This window comes from Peromyscus eremicus, chromosome 11, assembly GCF_949786415.1.
Source record: "Peromyscus eremicus chromosome 11, PerEre_H2_v1, whole genome shotgun sequence".
In the NCBI taxonomy this organism is placed as follows: domain Eukaryota; kingdom Metazoa; phylum Chordata; class Mammalia; order Rodentia; family Cricetidae; genus Peromyscus; species Peromyscus eremicus.
The window spans coordinates 50,083,144-50,103,213 of NC_081427.1; the positions used below are offsets into that span (position 1 = coordinate 50,083,144).

The 20,070-nt window shown below is 44.5% G+C and overlaps 1 protein-coding gene across 1 annotated transcript; it reads right to left on the reverse strand.

Moving 5' to 3' along the window:
• Window positions 1-460: 460 nt before the first annotated feature.
• Cd180 (CD180 molecule) lies at window positions 461-18,384 on the reverse strand. The gene is made up of 3 exons (XM_059276438.1): window positions 18,139-18,384; window positions 4,742-4,908; window positions 461-2,821 (listed from the first exon to the last, which is right to left on the reverse strand). Exons 1-3 carry the CDS (start codon window positions 18,226-18,228, stop codon window positions 1,093-1,095), a joined length of 1,986 nt encoding a protein of 661 aa, XP_059132421.1. The 5' UTR covers window positions 18,229-18,384; the 3' UTR covers window positions 461-1,092.
• Window positions 18,385-20,070: the final 1,686 nt, after the last annotated feature.

Below are 20,070 nucleotides of genomic sequence, written 5' to 3' on the forward strand. Positions count from 1 at the left end.
GAAGGATTTTGAGACATGGGAGGGATTAAGTTGTGACATTGTCAACTACCGTGTCCTCTCTATCAGCTTTCATTAGTCCCACGTTTTCTATCACTGCCACAACCTTTGGGAATATCCCTGGACTGAACAGAAATCTCTTCTCCCGAAACTGGCCTTATCATGTTCCCGACAGCTAGTGTGCAGGGACACATCAATCCACAAGGTTCCATTGTGAAGGTGTTCTTCAATATTCTCCAAGGGGAATAGGCTTCGGAAGGCCAGCCTGGGAACCAGGCGTGATTCATCTCCCTGTTCCTGTGGGAGAGAGGTCCAAGGACCAGAAACCTGGATGATAAAAAGAAAGTTTGGACCGCAGCCCACCTCCAAGTTTGCAGCCCAAGAGCCAGAAAACCAGACGGGGGAGGGGAACCTCCAGGCTGTGAAATAGATGAAATCCTACCTGCAGGGATGGGTAGGGAGAGACTGTAAAAGTTTTGTACTGTTGGCCCCCTAGGGGCTTCTCAAAACCTTAGAAAGCAAATAATTAAGGTAACTAATAGAATCTAGTTGAGAGCAGAATTTATTACTTTGTCTTTTCTTTTAAATTCATTGTACATTTTACCTTTTGTCATTTAAAATGAGCATGGAGACTTGGCTGGGGCCTAACTTTCCCAAATGGCTCAATTACAGAGAGCTGAGCCTCAAGCAAAAATGTCAGAAGTATGAGAGAAAGAGAGTGGAGAGACACGGTTGGCCCCAGCATAGCCAGGTTGGGCAGGCAGAGGGGTGATGCATGATGCTCTCCTTTCTCAGATGGGTGGGGTTGCTATTGCGGGTTCAGTGAATATGGGTCACGTTTCACAGGAGGAAGTGGCTCTGTCTTACAGCAGTGCAGAGTCCTTTAGCCCCAGCCCCATGGGAGACTCCTACGAGTATGACATGTTCAGAAAAGCTCAATGAACCCCAGCCCAACATTAGGAACCAACTGAAAAGTCTGGTCACCTGTGGGTGACAGTTTTTTTTGTTTGTTTGTTTTTTGTTTTTGTTTTTGTTTTTTTTCACTTAGGACAATTTTGCTAAACACATTTATCTGCCTTCTCTGGAAACCTTGAGCTAAATATGTTGATATTTCCACCTAAGAAAATATTTCACTGCAAAAATCAAGGCAACAGCAAACAGAAGCAAGAATACAATAAGAAAGAAAATGCCCACGGCCGTGATCCCGCACGACAGCGTGACATCAGATAGCTTGACTCCCCTAAGCAATGGTGGATTTGCACAAAGAGTGTCCTCTGTGTCCTCCAGTTTTTGCCTGTTTTCTTTGTACCAGTCTAAAAAGTAAATATTTGAGCAAGTGCAGTCTAGGGGATTTCCTCTTAAATTAATGGTCCTTTGCTGAGACAAGATGGGGAGGAGACCAGGTGGGATGCTGCTAATGCTATTGGAAGCTAGATTGAGGTAGATCCCCTTAAGATGACTAAGAGCCTCGATGCTCCTGGATGTAAGCCTGTTGTGACTCAGGTCTACATGATTCATTATCTTAAGACTGATGAAGGCTCGCTGGTCTATGAAGGAGAGATCACAGAATGATAAAATTAAGATTTCTAGGCTTTCCAGCATCTGGAGTGGGTTGGTGTTTTGGATATTCCCATTTGGAAAGTGGTTTCCCTGTAAGTTCAGATGCTGGAGCGATGGCAGGCCATCGAGAAGATGCTGATTGCTGGTGTCAAGGAGGCAGTAGGAGAGATTTAGAACCTTCAGAAGATGGAGGTTCTGGAAGGGACTTTGTGCAGCGTGAACACGTAATCGGGTAAATGCCAAATCCAGGAGTTCTAGCTGAGGACATTCTTGGAATGCCTCAGTCTTTAGACCCAGGGGTTCATTGTAGCTCAAGTTTAGACTTTGTAAATGAGACAGGTTTTTGAGTTGCAGGTTGCAGCAATCAGAAGTTTCGATGTCATCGTGGCTTAGATCAAGCAGATGAAGATTTTCTAGGTTTGCTAAGCAGCCAGTACCAAGCACAAGTCTCTTCATGTTGCCTTTGATGTAAAGGTGTGTAAGGGAGGGGAAACTGGCAGCATGGATTTGACACAAATTATCAAACTTATTTGCATTGAGAACTAATTTCTTGAGGTTGTTTAGTCCCGCAATCCCAGAGGGTAATTCTTTCAGGTGAGTGGCTGTTAGGTCCAGTTCCTGGAGGTTAGTGAAGCAGTGGAATGTATTGGATGAGATGTCAAGGAAGTGATGCTTCTGCAGGTAGATACTCTCAACAGACATTTCACAGAGGCCCTCAAACACAGAGGAACTAAGTTCTTCATCCTCAATGTCCTCAAATGTCCCCAGCCAGAGAGACTGGATAGTAGAGTTCTGCAAACCCTTGAATATAACCAGCAAGTTGAGAGTCCCTCCAAAGTCCAAACTTTGGAAGACTGTTGACTTGAAAGCCCCAGGCTCTATCTCTGTGATGCCATTTCCCCTTAAGTTAAGGCTCAGGTTAGTGGCCGGCTGTAGAGACTGTATATCTTCTTTAGACAGGCGATGGATAGCATTATTCTGAAAATCCAGAACCTTCAGATTCTCCGTTGGGAACTCTTTGGGGAGCTTAATGGAGGAAATATGGTTGCTTCCAAGATGTAGACTTTCTAAGTTTTTCAGATTGTGCACTGGGATAAACTCAAGACTGGACATTCCTGTTTGGATGAAGAACAGATGTTTCAGTGACCTGGGTCCATTAAGTGCTGTTTCTGCCATAAATATCAGGGGATTTGCAGTTAGCACAAGTGTGTCTAACTGACGTTGGCTTTGGAAGGTGTCTTCATGTATCCAGTAAATCTGGCACCTCAAAGAGATAAGAGTATTTAGCAATCATTTATACAAGGACAAAAGAACAAACACCAGCACAGCCATGGATTAAGAAATCCATAAGTAGCACAAGTTACTGAAAAGCAAAGTTGAATTTTCTTCCACATCCACAGAGCAGTTTATTGGGTTGATGAATAGCCTTAGTTCTGAACACTCTGATTTAGAATTTATTCTGTAGTCCTTGTCCCTTTAGAGTGAACACTCAGGGATTGTTTTTGCGCGCGGGGGGGGGGGGGGTGTTTAAGAAAAAAGCCCAGTGATTTACTTGATTGTAAAAATTAAACTATGATTTACTATTAATTTAGCATAAATTATACCACAGAGAACACACAGGAGACTATATATATATATATATATATATATATATACATGCATACCTATAAAACACCATGGGCAAGCTACAATCTTTAATTTTTTGGGGGGGGCGTTGATTAGTAAAGATTGAATCCAGGACCGAGCACATGCTAAGCACACCGTTTAACACTGGGCTATAGTCTTGCCCACTTTTTTCATCAGTTAAATATGAAAGGGATTTATGAAGAACTATTGCATGTCAAATGATATATGGGAAAATGCTCCTTGAGCTGGAGAACAATAAAGACTCAGAAAACACCATCCCAATATTACATCTAAAAACACTGGATTGATTACACACATGTGCACACGAATACACATCCCTTTGTTGGCACATATGCACACTAACGGTTCCCTCATCTACCCACAAGTGGGCAGTGATATTGGCCATAGTATCTCACAATGGTGCTTGTCAACATGAAAGATGACTACAGTTGCTTGCTCTCCCACACTGCAGGGGTGGGAAGCCCAGCATGGAGAGCTGCTAAGGGATGCAGATGTCACAAAAGCATCAGCCTTCTTTCCCTCCTTTCCACATAAACCAGTTGTATGTTCTCACTCGCTTTTGATACTTCTGCCCCTTTGTTTTCAAACATTGGTTCAGCATTCAGACACAGCTTTCAGGCTGTATTTCAGCAACTGGAGTCACGATTCTGCCTCTAGAACCGATGATGGAATTTATCCAATTTGTGTAAAACAAATACACAAAAAGTAAATAGAAGGCAGGTGTAAGGGTGCTTGCCTTGAATCCTAGCCCTCAGGAGGCAAAGGCAGGTAAATATCTGTGAGTTCAAGGCCAGCCTGGCCTACATGGTGAATTTGTGGAGAACCAGGACTACATAGAGAGATCATGTCTCAAAAACAAACAAACAAACAAACAAACAAAAAAACAAAACAAAAACCCAAAACAAACAAACCACCACCACCAACAACAAAATAATAATATTAATAGAGGAATCTGTGAGTTTCTTCTAAAGTGTCATTGCCCAGTGATAGCCGACAATGTTAACATGCAGCATAATATGGCATCAGATTTGGCTAAGATTTGTTTTCATTTTGGCCATCAATACTCCTTAGAACAGTGAGTGGTTCTCAAACTTCCTAATGCTACAACCCCTTAATATAGTTCCTCATGCTGTGGTGATCCCCAACCATAAAATTCTTTTCGTTACTACTTCGTAACTGCAATTTTGCTACTGTTACGAATTGTAATGTAAATATCTGACATGCAGGATATCTGATATATGAGCCCTGTGGAAAGGTCATTCAACCCCCAAAGGGGTCGTGACCCACAGGATGAGATCCACTGCTTTAGACCTTCCTAAACAGCACTGCTGTTGCAGAGCTGGGGAGCAGGATACTTTCCTCCTAGTTGACCTAATTTACAATACATCTTAGTGTCAGAAATGTGTTCCTTGGGGAAGGACAAATAGACGAGCAGCTTATCTGTGGCCCTATAGGAGGTATCGGAGATGCTTCAGATGTATAATACGGTTTTGCTTAAATAAAATGTCAAGAGCAGGCAAGGAGCTGAATTACCTACCTGGTTAAATCCAGAAAGGTGAGATTTACGAGTCTGCTGAAGGTCGTATTTTGAATTGTAGGCAAGAAATTAAAGCTGAACTCCAAACATTCTGTTGAGTTTGGTAGAGTGCCAGGAATTTCACTGAGACCTAAATTTTCACAGCTGTATGTTTTGTTGGTTTCTTTCTGATGGGAGAAGCAATATAAATTAGTATTTGATTTAGTAATTTGATGTACTATCTAGCAAAGTTATTTATGATTTACCTTTTGATAATCAGTCCCACATCTAGTAATCTTCCCCCAAAATAAACTTGCAAAAAACACAAAATGCTTATGCACAATCTTATTCACTACAGGTTTTTAGTAAGCTACCACCAAGAATAACAACAAAGCACTTGCTCTTGATTAGATTATGATTCAAATAAATCAGTTGGTAAAAAAAATTTGTAGTCCATCAGAGAACTTTGAATCATGGAATTAGATGATATTAAGAAAATTACATGCTTTGTTAGGAATGTATTGGCTGTAAGCCAAAATGTGGAGGGTACACCTCTTATCTGAGCACGTTGGAGAGAGTCAATGAGATTATGAATTCAAGGATGATGTGAGCTACACAGCAAGACCCTGTCTTGAAAAACAAACAACCCCCCAAAAAAACCAAACAAATAAACAAACAAAAACCAAGGGCATTTTCTAGCATGCACAAGCCTGAGTTTAATCCTCAGTACTGGGAGAGAAAAGGATTATCAATAGCCACACTATTATCAATATGAGTCTAGCTGAGCAAAATGTGGTACTCCCTAGAGGAACCCTGCAGAGATATACTTGCCAAAAACAAGCTTCCAAATGAAGGAATGAATAAATTGGAATCTAGTCAAGACTTTAGGCCTAGCTTCATGTCTGTAAGGGAGTGACACAGCAAATTTAAGTTAAAACATCATAAAGTAGCAGTCACCCAAATACAGAAAGTGGGGCATTCTATATAGTAAGTAACTGGGGAAGGTAGGGGCAGAGGAAGAAGGAAGAGGAGGAGGTCAGAAACGCTTTGTAGATAAAGGGGAGTTGGTGATATGTCTCAGTGGGCACTTGCCACCAACCCTGCCAACCTGAGTTTGCTCCCTTGGAACCCACAGGATAGAAAGAACCCGCTCTTGCACTTGGTTCTTGCAAGCTGACTCCACACACATGCCATGGTGTGTCCTCACATGCTTGCATATGCACAGAAAATAACTGTTTAAAAGCTATGTTATAAGAAAAAATATCCATAATTACTTAGACAAGCAAATAATAGATTAATCCTTGTTTAGATTATGATTTTTAAAAAGCTAGGAAAAGACATTTTATAAACAATCGGAGAACTTTGAAGACAGGATTTGCTGATATTGAGAAATAATGAATTTGAGAGAGAAAGAATATGAATTTTTTTAACATTAATGGCTAATATAATTATATAAAAGAAATGGTCTTAGATGTTTTGTTTTAGATGCAGATTAAAGTAGCTAAAAATAAAGTGACAGGTTTGAGATTTGCTTTAACATACTCTGGCAAAAATAAAAAAAAAATAAAAAAAGAAAGAAAAAGAGACAAATCATTCCATAATCCCAGCCCTTGGGAGGTTAAGACAGGAGGATTGCTGCAAATTCTAAGCCAGTCTGAGATAGTAAGACCCTGACTCAACAAACAAACAAACAAACAAACAAACAATACAAAGGAACAGAGCGGGAGGCAGGAGACAGAACTGGGTAGACAAGTTTGAAGACAAACGCTGACCATCCTTCAATAGTGAGTGATGGATATTTGGAAGTTCTGGTAACTATTTTGTAACAAATTTTCTTAATACAATATTAAAAGGAAAACTAAGTAACACAGATCTTGGGTGTTTCAACCTTGAAATGTGAATTATTTCCCCTTTTAGGATCTCTAGGTTGTGACTACCAGACTGTGGATCTTTGGGCCCACCCTGTGTCCAACATAGTTGAAGATCCTGAAATCTGACAGGCCTTGCCTCTTGAATCCCTAATCCAAGATACAGATCTCGAACTAAGTAGAAATGGGAAGATATTCATCAGAAGTCCACAGAACTGTAGGGTCATGGTTTATCTGGTGTTGCTGTAGTGTGCATGGCTGGTGTGTGTGTATGTGTGATTGGGCGTGGGGCAGGTAGGAAGGTCTGGTGATGTGTATCCTGTCTAGGGAGGCTCCTAGCTAAGAAAAGTATCATTGGAGATACAAGAAGATGAGCAACAGTGACCACCAGTGCTCAGGTCGTCTCACATCTTAGGTGAACTCATGTAACCACCGGTCTCCTGGTCTTTCCTTAGCACACACCTGCTCTCCAGTGGCCCATGAGGCTGCCCCACCACACTCTAGCTCAGCTGCCTTCCTAGTGTTGACTACAAACAGATTATCCTAGCTGGAAACAGAAGTCCACACACCTTCCTTTTCTCCTGAATGGTGAGGCTCTCTAGACGGCACCATTTTAATCACTTTTTGCTTAACTCCATTTCCTGCTCAATGATGCACTTTTTCATAGCTCCACTAAGCATGCGCATCTACAGGAAACCGCTGGTTTCCTTCTGTTCTGTGAGGCTATTACAACTGTCGATGATGAAAATGCCATATTTATATTTCCCTGTAATTTATCCTCCATTTTTATAGACCCAAAGTCCTCTTGGCACTGTCACAAATCCATCCACATAATGTCCTTGAAATGCACACTTTGCATTTAAAACCTACATGATTAAGCTGACTGGTGAGGAAAAGCATGTTACAAGACTGGTGCCCGTGAATGTGGCTCACTCAGAGAGAACCTGTGTGGACAACTGTGGGCTCAATGTTGCTGTGGTTCTTATTAGCTTGGAGGAGACATTTTTCTTTTCTAGTCCCTATTGGCATATCTGACTTCATGTACATATGGATAAAGGGGGATCTGCCAGTCTGTCTGACTCTATTATAGTACCACAGTGAAAGGCCTAGGGCTACCGATTCCCCCTTCTGAATATACATGCCTAGGACACTGAAATTATTTCCTCTTTCAGCCTCTTCTGGGCCGTCTAAGCACTTTACTGCACTAATGGGATTAGAAAGTAGAGGCTGCAAAAAAAAAACCAAAAAACAAAAAAAAAAAACCAAAAACTCTGCTGAGCCAAGGGCCAAGGGAGCTTCTAGATGGAGGAAAAGCAAGGAAGTGAAGTAGATCTTTCACGTCAGCAAAAAAGGAGAGGCAGGCAGGCAGATCACCAGAGCATGTTCCACAAATCTCCACGAAGACGGAAATAGCAATGGCCCTGCTGCCCCTGATTTCTAGGCGGACGGGGGATGACAAGAGTTAGTTAGAATTTCAAACCAAACGTGTCTTGGGCTCCACACACAGCCGCCCCCTACCGTTTTTTGCAGTCAGGGTTTTACAATAAAAATTGTTATGACCATGAGAGTTAGCAACATATAAGAAGCACTGGATAGTTTTCAGTTGATTTTCCTTATTTATTTTTAATTAGTCTATTTTACATCCTAGCCTTAGTTTCCCCTCCCTCCTCTCTTCCCATTCCCAACCTCCACCGCCCCTGTGCCCCCCCAACCTACCCATTCTTCCTCTGTTTCTGTTCAGAAAGGGGCAGGTCTCCCATAGGTACCAACGAAGCTTGGCATATCAAGTTACAGTAAGATTAAGCTCCTCCCCTTGTATTTAGGCTGGACAAGGCAATCCAATATGATGAACAGGTTCCCAAGAGCCAGCCAAAGCTTTAGGAACAGCTCCTGTTCCCATTGTTAGGAGTCCCAGAAGTAGACCAAGCTACACCACTATCACACATAGAGGGCTTAGGTCAGTTCTCTGGTTGTTGGTTCAGACTCTGGGAGTTCCTATGAGCCACATTAGTTGTTTCTGTGGGTTTTCTTGTGATGTCCTTGACCCCTCTGGCTCCTACAATCTGTCCTCCCTCTCTTCAGCAGGATTCCTTGAGCTTGGCCTAATGTTTGGCTGTGGGTCTCTGTATCTGTTTCCATCAATTACTGAATAAAGTCTTCTTGTTGTAGAATATTTTAAGGTGTGTTACTGTTGCTTATGTTTCATTTGTTTAATTCTGTGAAGCTGTATTACTGTGTCTGTCTAAAATACCTGATGGTCTAATAAAAAACTGAACAGCCAATCGCAAGTGAGGAGAAAGGATAGGTTGGCTGGCAGGCAGAGAGAAGATATAGAAGGAGAAATCTAGGAGGTTGGAGGAAGAGAGATCAAGTAGCCAGAGAAGGAGGAGGACTCTAGGGGCCAGCCACCCAGCTACACAGCAAGCCATGGAGTAAGAGTAAGAGTTACAGAAGTAAGAGAATGGGAAAAGCACAGTGGCAAAAAGTAGATGGGATAATTTAAGGAAAGCTGGCAAGAAACAAGCCAAGCTAAGGCCAGACATTCATAATTAAGAATAGGCCTCTGTGTGTGATTTATCTGGGAGCTGGGTGGCAGGCCCCCAAAAAGAGTAAAAAAAAAAACAACAACAAAGTCTCTATGATGACAGTTGGGGTAGTCACCAACATGATCACAGGAGATGGCGAGTTCAGGCTACATATCCCCTAGTACTACCAGGAGGCTTAGCTGGGGTCATCTTTGTAGATTTGTGGGCATTTCTACCTGACCTCGAAATGCCTAGGTATCTTACAGTACTCTCACCCTCCATCCACTCCTCAACCAGATTCCTCAAGTTCCCATCCATACTCACCCCCAGTCCACCCAGGACATCTCTTCTGTTTCCCCTTGCCAGGGAGATCCACCCATTCCCTGCCTTGGGCCTTCCTTGTTACCTAGCCTCTTTAGGTATACCCAAAGGATGCTCAATCATACCACAAGGGTACTTTCTCAGCTATGTTCATAACAGCATTATTCATAATAACCAGAACCTGAAAACAACCTAGATGCCCCTCAACTGAAGAATAGATAAAGAAAAAATGTGGTACATTTATACAATGAGGTATTACTCAGCTATAAAAAACAATGACATCATAAAATTTGCAGGCAAATGGATAGAACTAGAAAAGATCATCCTGAGTGAGGTAACCCAGACCAAGAAAGACAAACATGTTATGCACCCATTCATAAGTAGATATTAGCTGTAAAGTAAAGGAGAACCTTGATTTTATTTTTTAAGGCTGGAAGTGTGAACATGTGCACACACATACAATCACTCTCATTTAGTCCTTTTGAATGTAAGGTTTTGTAAGTTATATATATTCAGTTTATACCTCCTTAAGAACAAGGACATATGAGCAACACCCCCGCCCCACCCAATGCAGCTGAATTCATTGAATTCGCAAAATTCAATGAATCGCAATCTGGGGGTTCTAGCTCAGGATCTAGAGAGGTCTCCAGCCCAGGTAGTTGGGCACTACTATGATCTCTTTGTCATGAAGCATGGTCCCGCTCAGGGCCATGGCACTCTAAGTGGGGTAAGGAGACCCATGTGCAGGCCTGAGGCCGTCCACCCTAGCATCTTGCAGCATCAGGCAGACAGGCACTACTATGGTGAGCAAATGTGTGGAGTGATATGGGGGAGAGAGAGAGAGAGAGAGAGAGAGAGAGAGAGAGAGAGAGAGAGAAAGTAGTTCATGTCCTGTGGACAGAAGCATATCTGAAGAGACAAAAAAGACGAGGAATAGGCTGAGGTGGATGGCTTCATGGCCACCCAGGGCCATGGTGATGTCCGGGCCTGAGCTTCTGCTGGGGATCATGTCTGGGTTCATGGCTCTGATGCAGCCATGGTCTGTATTGATGTTCATGGCTCCTGATACCACCAAAGGCAGAGAGCATAGGGCTGTGCAGAGTTGGCCCCGCCCCTCACTGGCTGAAGCGCTCAGGAGAGAGAGCCCTACACCTCACCTAGGCTGCACAATAGAGCTGACTCTGTTAGCAGGGGCATGGGCAGACTGGCCCTGAAGGCATGAGAATGGTAGAGCAGGTCATGCCCCTATTTATGCCATTGGTGGCATGGGTGAGGGAAAGATTCCCTCCTCTCCTTGCCTCTCACCCCCTGCAGCAGGTGGGGGACCCGACCCAACCCCCCACCAGCTTCAGCACTCGGGAGAGCAGGCCCTGCACCTCACCTGGGCAGTACCATAGAGCCAACCCTGTCGGTGGAGGTGTGGGTAAGCCAGCCTGAGGTTGTGAACATGGGAGAGCTGTCCCCACTACTCATTTGTCTAGTGGCAGCATGGGTGGGGGAAATATGTCCCCCCCCATCAATGCCTGAGGGTGAACTGTCAGGGAGAATGACAGGGAGAGCTGTCCCTGCCCCATACCAGCTGCAACACTCGTGAGAATAGGCCCTGCACTTTGACTGGGCAACACAGTAGAGCTGACACTGTTGAGAGAGGTATGGGTGAGCCAGCCCCAATGTTGTGAGCATGGGAGAGTTATCCCCATTACTCATCTGTCTCGTGGTGGCATGGGTGGCAGAGAGATGCCCCCCCCTATCAATGCCTTAGGTCATAAAAACAGGAGAGCTGTCCCTGCTCCTCAGCGGCAGCAGCACTCTGAAGAGTGGCCCCTACACCTCGGCTGGGCAACACAGTAGAGCTGGCCCTGAAGGTGTAGGTGTGGGAGGACTGACTCTGAGGGTGTGAAAGCCAGAGAACTGGCTCCCACCCTTTGCTCTTTGCTGCCAGGGGTGAACCAGCCAGGGCAGTGCTGGAGAGCCCATCCCGGGGGTGAAGACGGGGGAGAGCTGGCAGGCTGACCAACCCTGCAACTCCCCAGGCCCAGAACCAGGGTTATATGTTGGCCCACCCCAACATCTACCCCATCTGTGATCTGCTGGAGCATGGAGGGTGGTCAGTCCTGTGCCCTAGGGCTGCAGGATCTCCACAACACAGGGCAGCAACGGGGTGTCCAGGAAGAGTTCCAGTGAGGGCCCATCATCGATGGTGCAGCAGAGACCAGGGGCCTGGAACCAGACCAGTGATGCTTTGTGATGAACACCTTCTTGTAAAGAGGTATGGATAAAGGGGTTTACTGTGTGACTCACTGTGTCACACTGCAGCTTCCATGACAAGATTTTCCCCTTCTTTTTTTTTCCTTTTTCTTTTAAATTTTATTTTGTTTTATTTGGGGTAAGGTGGGAGATGGGTAGAATTGGGAGACATGATGTGAAAGACACAAAGAATAAAAAAAAGAAAGAAAGAAAGAACAGGGACATACAATCACAGCACCATTATCAAATTCAGAATGTTTAACATCAATTCTGGTTATTATTCAACAGTCCATAATTTTGCTAGCTGCTGCCTTGCTGGCCTCCAAGATAATTTTCTGTTTTTTCAATCTGGAATCATACCTTGCATTTGTTGTCAAATTTCCACAGATTTCTCTACTCTGAGGCAATTCTTCAGCCTCTTATGACAGTGCTCTCTCTCTCTCTCTCTCTCTCTCTCTCTCTCTCTCTCTCTCTCTCTCTCTCTCTCTCTCTCTCTCCCTCCCTCTCTCCCTCCCTCCCTTCCTTCCTTCCTTTTTGGAAGAAAATAAATGTAGGCTCACGTGTGCCAGAACATCTTTTATCGTGGTTCTATGTGTTTCCTGGTCTTGGATTCAGGTAGAAGCCACATTTTGGTAGAAGCTCTTTCTCACCCCATAACCAGGGGCAGCGCTTTGGGTGGGTTTTACGAGCAGAGCATGGGGTCATAGAGTAGAGGAATGTGCATCCTTCAGAGGATGCCGCAAAGCAACAGACACCTCCACCGCTGCCAGGACCACGTGCCTTGGGCTTTCCTCCCAGGCAGACGTCCACCATGCCACAGCTCCCTGAGCCCAACGTGATTATTCTTTCTGGACATGGACAGTTTCCAAAGTTGCTTTTCCCCTCTTCTGCCTCGGCTGGCTGCACTGCCGACAGGGCCCATCCTTCTTAATGTGAAAGTCTGTGCCAGCAGAGCGGTGGCGGCAGAGGCATGCAACCGCACACGCCCAGCTCTGTGTCAAGAAGCGTTTGTTTAGGAGCCGCAGTGCACCAGGACCCCGGCCAGCCACTTTGTCTTCAGCTTGGGCTCAGAGCTGGGCCTCTTTTACCTAGAGCAGGGCTCCTTTGTGTTTGCAATCCCCTTTCCCTCCAGGCATTGCTTTGCATTTTTTCAATCAGGATGTTATTTTGTTTCTGCTGTACCCCAACTGCCTCCCACCCCACTGTATTTTCTGTCCTTGCAAGCATTGAGAAGTTGTTTTTTTTTTTTTTTTTTCTAATTTGGAAGCCTTTGAATTTCACTGGAATGCTTATTCCCAGCTTTTCAGATGTCTACTACACTTGACACATGCATGCATGAGGATTTGGAAACACTGACCCCCCCCCCCCCTTTCCCTTTAATCACACCTTGATCCAAAAGAGCAGTTTGACTGGTAAGCTAAATTCCAGAGCAAAGATTACTCTCTGAAAACAAAACAGCCAGTGAAGGGAAAACTCCCAGGAAGGCACATCCCTAAAATGGTGTTGTCAAGCTGACTCCTCCAGGTGAAGGACATCCCAATTAAACCTGCTTTGTTTTCTGTGCCTCTACAGCAGTGGTTCTCAACCTGTGGGTCAAGACCCCTTTTGGGGGTGTGTGTGGAACGATCCTTTCACAGGGGTCACATATCAGATATCCTGAATATCGGATATTTACATTATGATTCATAACAGTGGCAAATTACAGTTATGAAGTAGCAACGAAAATAATTTTGTGGTTGGGGGTCCCCAGAGCATGAGGAACAGTATTAAAGGGTCGCAGTGTTAGGAAGGTTGAGAACCACTGCTCTACAGAATTAGCCTGCTTGTCTCCAAGCTCACAGCACTAAGTTGTCTGGGCTTCCTTCCCTTTTTCCCAGCGGTAGCTTGGGGATAAGAAACTCACCCTGCAGGTATGCTGTGAGAAGGGGCCTCAGTCCTGAGCAGAAGTGCCCACTTCAGGGGTCATCTCACCCTCCCTCCCCCCATCATCTAAAGTTCCCAGGAAGCTGGTGCATCTGTGAACTTGGAGTTCTTCAAAAGACGGCACTGCCAAGTAAAGCCCACCCCATTCCTAGACACAGAAGGACTTTGTCTTACCCTGGTTTTGAGTGCCTATCAATCAAGACCAAGATGAGCCCTTTTGAAATGGGGGTGGGGAAGTAAGCCTGCAGACCCAAGGAACTATTTCGGAGTGCATTGAAAATGTTACAACAGTAGCAATTACAGAACACTGGATTCCAGCTAGGCTGCATATTTGCTAGTCTCTAAAGGCCTGGTCATGGTCGTAATTTTGTTACATGCATACAGAGAACATGGGGGCATTTAGCAACAGACAGATTCTCTGTGGAGTGTTCATGAGGTTTTATTACAATTTTTTCAGAATGTGGTGTAGGTTGGAACTTAAGCCAAAAAATTTATTAAAATATTAATTCTGACTTCTATTCAACATGCATATATATGCACGTATGTATATATCAGTTTTTGAGCTGTGAAACTTAGAAATATGAAACAATAAATCTTCCAGAAGAAACTGTGGGATAATATCATCATAGCTCTGGGGTAGACAAAGATTTCTTAAACTGGACAGAAATGTACTGAAAATTAAGGGAAGAAATGTTAAATCAAGTTATAATAATATGAAGAACTTCCAGTTGGCAAAAGATACCTTTAGGAAAGTTGAAAGTCTCAGAGTAGAGGAACATATTGGCTATCAAATCAAGACAACAAAGGAGAAAATGGGCCAAAGACTTAAGCATTTCACACACACACAAATGTAGTTGTAGAGTGCTGGGGGTGTATCCGTGTCATAATGCTCGTCCAGCAGGAGAACAACACTGAGTTAGACTCTCAGCAGAACAAGAAGAGAGGAAGTATGTAAACAACTGTGAACATGTACTCAATTGAATAATTCATCAGAGAAATCAAAACTGAATCCCAATGAAATACAACTTCCCAACCATCAGGATGGCTCACATTTAATATCAAACGTTAACAAGACTCTGGAGCAATGAACAGTCACACATACTGCCAATGACTGTTAATTAGTAGCAATGTTTTATAACACTGGCAATGTCTAATACAGACACACACACACACACACACACACCCCTATGGGAAAATACATCTACTCAGGTACTCATATAAGATACATTTGTATATTTGTTTACTAAAGAAAGGTATAATCAAGAAAGTCCAAAACCAGTATCATACATAACTTCCAGAAAATTATAAACAATACAAATTTTCTATTAACAGTAGAGTAATAAATAAGTGGTGGGGTCTTCTACCAAACAGAGTGTCATTTAACAGTAGGAATCAACAAATGACTATTGTGCATGTCATCAGAAAGTGTCACCAATTTAATATCAAGAAAAAAGGAGCCAGACAAAAAGAATTTTAACATTATGGGCCCCCTACAGTGTAAAGTTATTTTTTGGTAGGCGTAAAAGCAACCATGATGATAGAAGTTAGAAAATTGGATATCTTAGAGGAACTAATGACCTGGAGGAGGCTTGAGGGCTTCTCAGGTATGGAGTAGACACTGTGTCTTGAGTTGTATTGGGAATACCTGGATGTGTTTATTGGTGAAACTGCAATTAACTGCATATGGAGGGCTTTGTGAACGTTCTGTGCGTTTTGCTTCGACAAAAGTTTAATAAGCTGAAAAGGAGGCAAAACCAAAACAAAACCCTTATTATCACACTAGATGAGCTCATGACGGTGAGTCCTAGGAACAGACAGGCAGCAAGTGCCTAACTATGCTTGAAGTGGGACGAGGGAGAAGAGAGGGCTGGGAGAAGGGTGGGTAGAACCAAGGTGATTTGAATGGAGGAAATTTTCACAAGGACCTTTGTGCTTTGTGAAAATCAAAGGCACGTGTTTCTCCTAACCCGCCCTGCTTGCTCCCACTCATCTGTGGCATAGAGGTCTGGAACCCTCAGGAACATGTTCCCATCACATGTATTAAACAGCCTTAGAATCCTGCTGCTTAAAAGGAAAAATGAGAGAATGAGGGAGACCAGTTCCCTCTTATTCTTCCAGGGTACTCTTGAGCAGGGGGAAATAAGAAACATATAGATAGAAGCGGGGGGGAGGAGAGAGAGAGAGAGAGAGAGAGAGAGAGAGAGAGAGAGAGAGAGAGAGAGAGAGAGAGAGAGAGAGAGAAACAGGATAGCCTCGGAAGGGCCTGGGTCTGAACCCACCAGCCCCTTCTGGCTCTTCTAAAGGGCTTTTTAAAGGAATGCCAAGAGACGAGGCAAAAGACCTCCCCCAGCACAGCCAAGTGCAGACTGTTTCAAACCCCTGGTGAGCTTGCACGTGGTCAGGCCATCCCCTAATGCAGCCCTGCTGTGTAAAGCAAGCTCAGATCTCACTAGAAAACCTTTGTGGACTCCCACGAGAGAAGAGGGAAGAGAAAATAGAGATCTAATGTTAATGGAATGTGTTGCAAGGCTACTTAAAATTAGGCATGTGTCAGAAGGCAGCCACAGGGTAGAGATGGGGACTGGTGTGTTAGACTTCCAAAACGGAAATCTTCACTCTAATGCAGGGCCTTTGGTGATCTGGGACACCAAGCTCTACTCCCATGAACTGAAAGGCATGGTACTGAAGGTCTACCATAGGCAGTTTCCCTCTTTTTGCCTTATTTCTCTTTTCTCTGCCAAAGCAGGGGCAATGTACAAAAGGGAACTGGCAACTCCAGAGGCTGGTGACCTTCATGAGTGGTTGACTACTTCAGTAGCTCTGTTGGGAGTTTCCCAGCAGAGCTGGCCCTTCCTGGACTTCTTGTGGTCTCAGAAGGGCCGCACAGGCCCTTAGGTGTAGGGTTTTGAGAGTTGAACTACTAAGTTAAGAACAGAGCACTGCAAATAGCCTAGTTTTGAGGAACTTGAATGAATGGGAAGATTATCCCAGCTAGGGATGCTGTCAGCAGGTGACTGGCATTGGTCCTTGGTCACTGAGAAGGTGATGCCCCCATCCCAATCTCTTTATGCCATCTACCTGGTATGTGAATTTGACCTCCCAATTCGAGTGAGGTGAAGCTGGGGCTGATGAAGGCCCTTTCTTCTTTTATTTATTTTATAGGCCGAGTTGTCTCCCATCCTCCCAAGCCTAAACTTCTTATGTTGAAGCCTTAACCCCCCCGGACCTTGTGTCTCATGTGGCTATGACTGGAGACAAGGCTTTTCAAGACAGATTACAGTAAAATAAGGAAATGTAGGTAGGTCCTAAGCCAACACAACTAATGTCTCAATAAGAGAAAATTAGACACAGCTAAGCATGAGGGATGACACACAGTGGACACTTAAGAACCCAGCCATCTACGAGCCAAGACGGAAGTCCTTAGAGGAAGACGACCTTGCTACTACCTTCCAGCCTACAGACATGACAGCAGCCATCTATGAGCCAAGAAGAAGGTGCTCAAAGGAAGACGACCTTGTCACCACCTTGATCCTGGATTTCCAGTCTCCAGAAAGGACAAACAATAGATTCCTACCATGTAATTTTCCCCACTCTCTAGCACTGGTTCTGGAAGCCCGAGGAAACTAATATACCATCCCTGCCTTGATTGTTTCTGAGTATCCTATCTCTGCTTGGTCTGAGGACAGCCCGAGTCCACTCAAATACACGGCTAACAAGCTTCTGTTTGTTTCTGTTCCAGACGTCATTCAAATCCCGGCTTCGGCTTTGATTCATACCCTTGTCTGGCAAGTCTTTGCCTTGAGTTTTAGATCATTGGTCTGACTACGGTCTCAGATTCATTTTGCCCCCAGCTATCCCTGGCTTATATTCTCTTTTCGGTCCCAAAGTAGGAAAGGAACTTACTAAGCCACCCCTTTCTGTCTGTACCCTTTGTCAAGCATGCCCATGTGGGACTGGCCCCTTGCCAGAGTCAAGGACAGTATGAGGAAGGTTGAATCATTTTAAGATGGCAAAGGACTGACCTCTCTCTCTCTCTCTCTCTCTCTCTCTCTCTCTCTCTCTCTCTCTCTCTCTCTCTTCTCTACAACTTCCCAGTGGTTGATAAATATTGTTACAGTTCAAAACAGAAGGTTGGAGTTGGCTTGGTTCTTAGATTTACTCCTGTGGGTAAATCTGAGTCTAACGGACGGAAGGGTGTCCAACTGGAGGAGAAAACCAATCTCATTCAGAATGATCCTGTAAATGTTCTGAAACCTGGTATGGGCCTCTCCTTACTAGTCTTTACTACAACAGCCGAGAAACCAAAGGGCTGTGTGGGGAGTGGCCATATGCTCGGATGCTGCACACACAGCTCTCATGGCTTAGGCGTCAGGGTTGAGAAGGTCTGCTCTTTGCAGCGAAAGTCTGTTGATATCCCCCATTGTCATCTTTAGGACTGTAGAAACTTAAAGCCAAGGCTCAGATGAGTCTGTGTGCCATATCTCCAATTTTTCAGCAAGAGTCAGCTGGGTAGAGACAAATAGTTTGGACTCACCTCAATGCACATCTGATCCGAGGAGGTGATGGTTTCACAGCTTGCTGAAAAGAGTGCCACTAAGAGGAAGCAGCTGATGTCCAGAGCCATCCCAGGTCCAGAGCAAGCCCAGCTGGTTAGGATTATCTAATGCTCAGAGCCAAGCAGTATAATCACACTCTAATAGCCCTGGCAATTTGGCAGGCATAGAGTTACTCGGAAGGTTGATCTTAGAACTGAAATGCTGTGAACTACTCAGCAGTTGTAGATCTGTGCTGCAAAAAAGAGAAAAAAAAAAAAAAAAAAGGGAAGTTCTTTCTGCATATCAACCATCTCAGCCAAAAATAACCTAGAGCTCTGCCCCAGGGTGGCCCAGTGCATTTCCTGACCAATGTGGACCAGTTGAGCAGCCCTCTCGAGTCTCACCGTGATGCTTCCCATTGGCTTGAAACCAGTTTCAAGGGTTTGCTCCACTGGGCTAGCTTCTAGTCTCTCTCCTCGTGAGAGGCTGGGAAGGCCGGAATCTGTACTCACACTGGATGATGTCACTTTGCTAGCCGTCCTTGGGAGTGACTAGTAGAAGTGCTGGAGCACGCTGGCAGGGGCAGAGAGCTCTGCTCCAGCGGATGGGAGAGCTGTAAAACTGGGAAGCAGGGCAGGAGGTGACAGGCTCAACTGTCGTGCTAGCTGAACCTCAGCTGCTCCCTGGACCACTCCTGATCTTCCTATGGAAGGAGCTTACTTTCTCTCTCACTCTGGGGACTTAGGGCTGCTGTTTTAACAGCTCGGGTGGAAGCCCCTTTTCTGCCCTCACAACTGGTTCAGTTAAACAAAACAACTTTAAAAGACATAGCAGCCTGGCCGAGGGAGCAGAACTAAGAGCCCCTGTCTGGGGTCCCTTTTGCCTTAGAAATAATTTTGAAGCCTTGGGATGTACCTCAATTGGTAGAGTGATTTCTTAGCATGCGTGGAACCCTGAGTTTGGTCCCTCTGCACCCCATAAAACAGTTATGGGTATACTCCCATAATTTCAGGAGTAGGGAGATAGAGAGCCAAGAGGATGGGCAGTTCAAGGTCATAAGGAGTTTAAGGCCAGCCCAAGCTACAGGAAACCCTGTTTCAGTGAAGGGTAGGGGGAGGAGAGAGATAAAAAGAAATAGAGAAAACCCTTTGAGAGGGTGGTAATTATTAGGATGGTCAAGGTGTGGCAGGAAGAGAAAAAAGGTTCAAACATTTACCCAGTAAACTGAGCTACCCCAGTCTTTTTCTGTCCTTGAACCAGTTGATATATGGGGGATAACTGGGGTCACTGTTCTTCCATTCCACTTCCAAGAGCCCAGTTCCTACCTAGTTCAGACTCCACAGTGACCTTAGATATACTCCTCTGTGTCACTACCACTGATAAAATGACCAAAGTAGCCACCACTTACTAAACATTTATTAGTCAGCAGACCAGATTTTATTTTGGTTTAGGTGCATTTCCTTATACTACAACATTTCTACCCCCCCCTTCTTTTGGCTCATTTTATACTTGTAGAAACTGATGACTTGGAGAAATTAAATTACTTCCCCAGGACTCCACCACCAGAGCATCTGGGCTTCAGATCCAGGTGGCCTCACAGAATAGACACACTTCTACTCTCTGTGGTAAGAAGAAAGCAGCCTACTAAAACAGCTGAATAGTAGTCAGAACAGAGAAGGGTTCACCTGTCAGTCTTAGCAGAGACTGAAAATGGGCCTGAAAATCTTCTCATTTGGGCTACATTTGGGCTGTTCTCAGTACCTAGGCATGGCCATAAAATGCCATCCTCATCAACAAGTGTGCCGCTGAAGATGCTACTTGCAAAACGTGGTCTAAGCCAATAAAGGTGAGTGGTAGACCACTTTACTTCAAAGAAGGCACCCATCCTGGTATGGACCCAAAGGGGTCTGGTTCTAAGCCTCAGGTGCACT

Bases quoted from the DNA above. Each gene is read 5' to 3' on its own strand.
- Cd180 (XM_059276438.1), bottom strand. From the start codon at position 18,228: ATGGCTCTGGACATCAGCTGCTTCCTCTTAGTGGCACTCTTTTCAGCA. The intron at 4,909-18,138 runs GTGAGTCCAAAC...TTCTCCCATCAG, and splicing joins CGGATCAGATGTGCATTGAG to AAAGAAACCAACAAAACATA. The intron at 2,822-4,741 runs GTAGGTAATTCA...TATCTCTTTGAG, and splicing joins ACCTTTCTGGATTTAACCAG to GTGCCAGATTTACTGGATAC.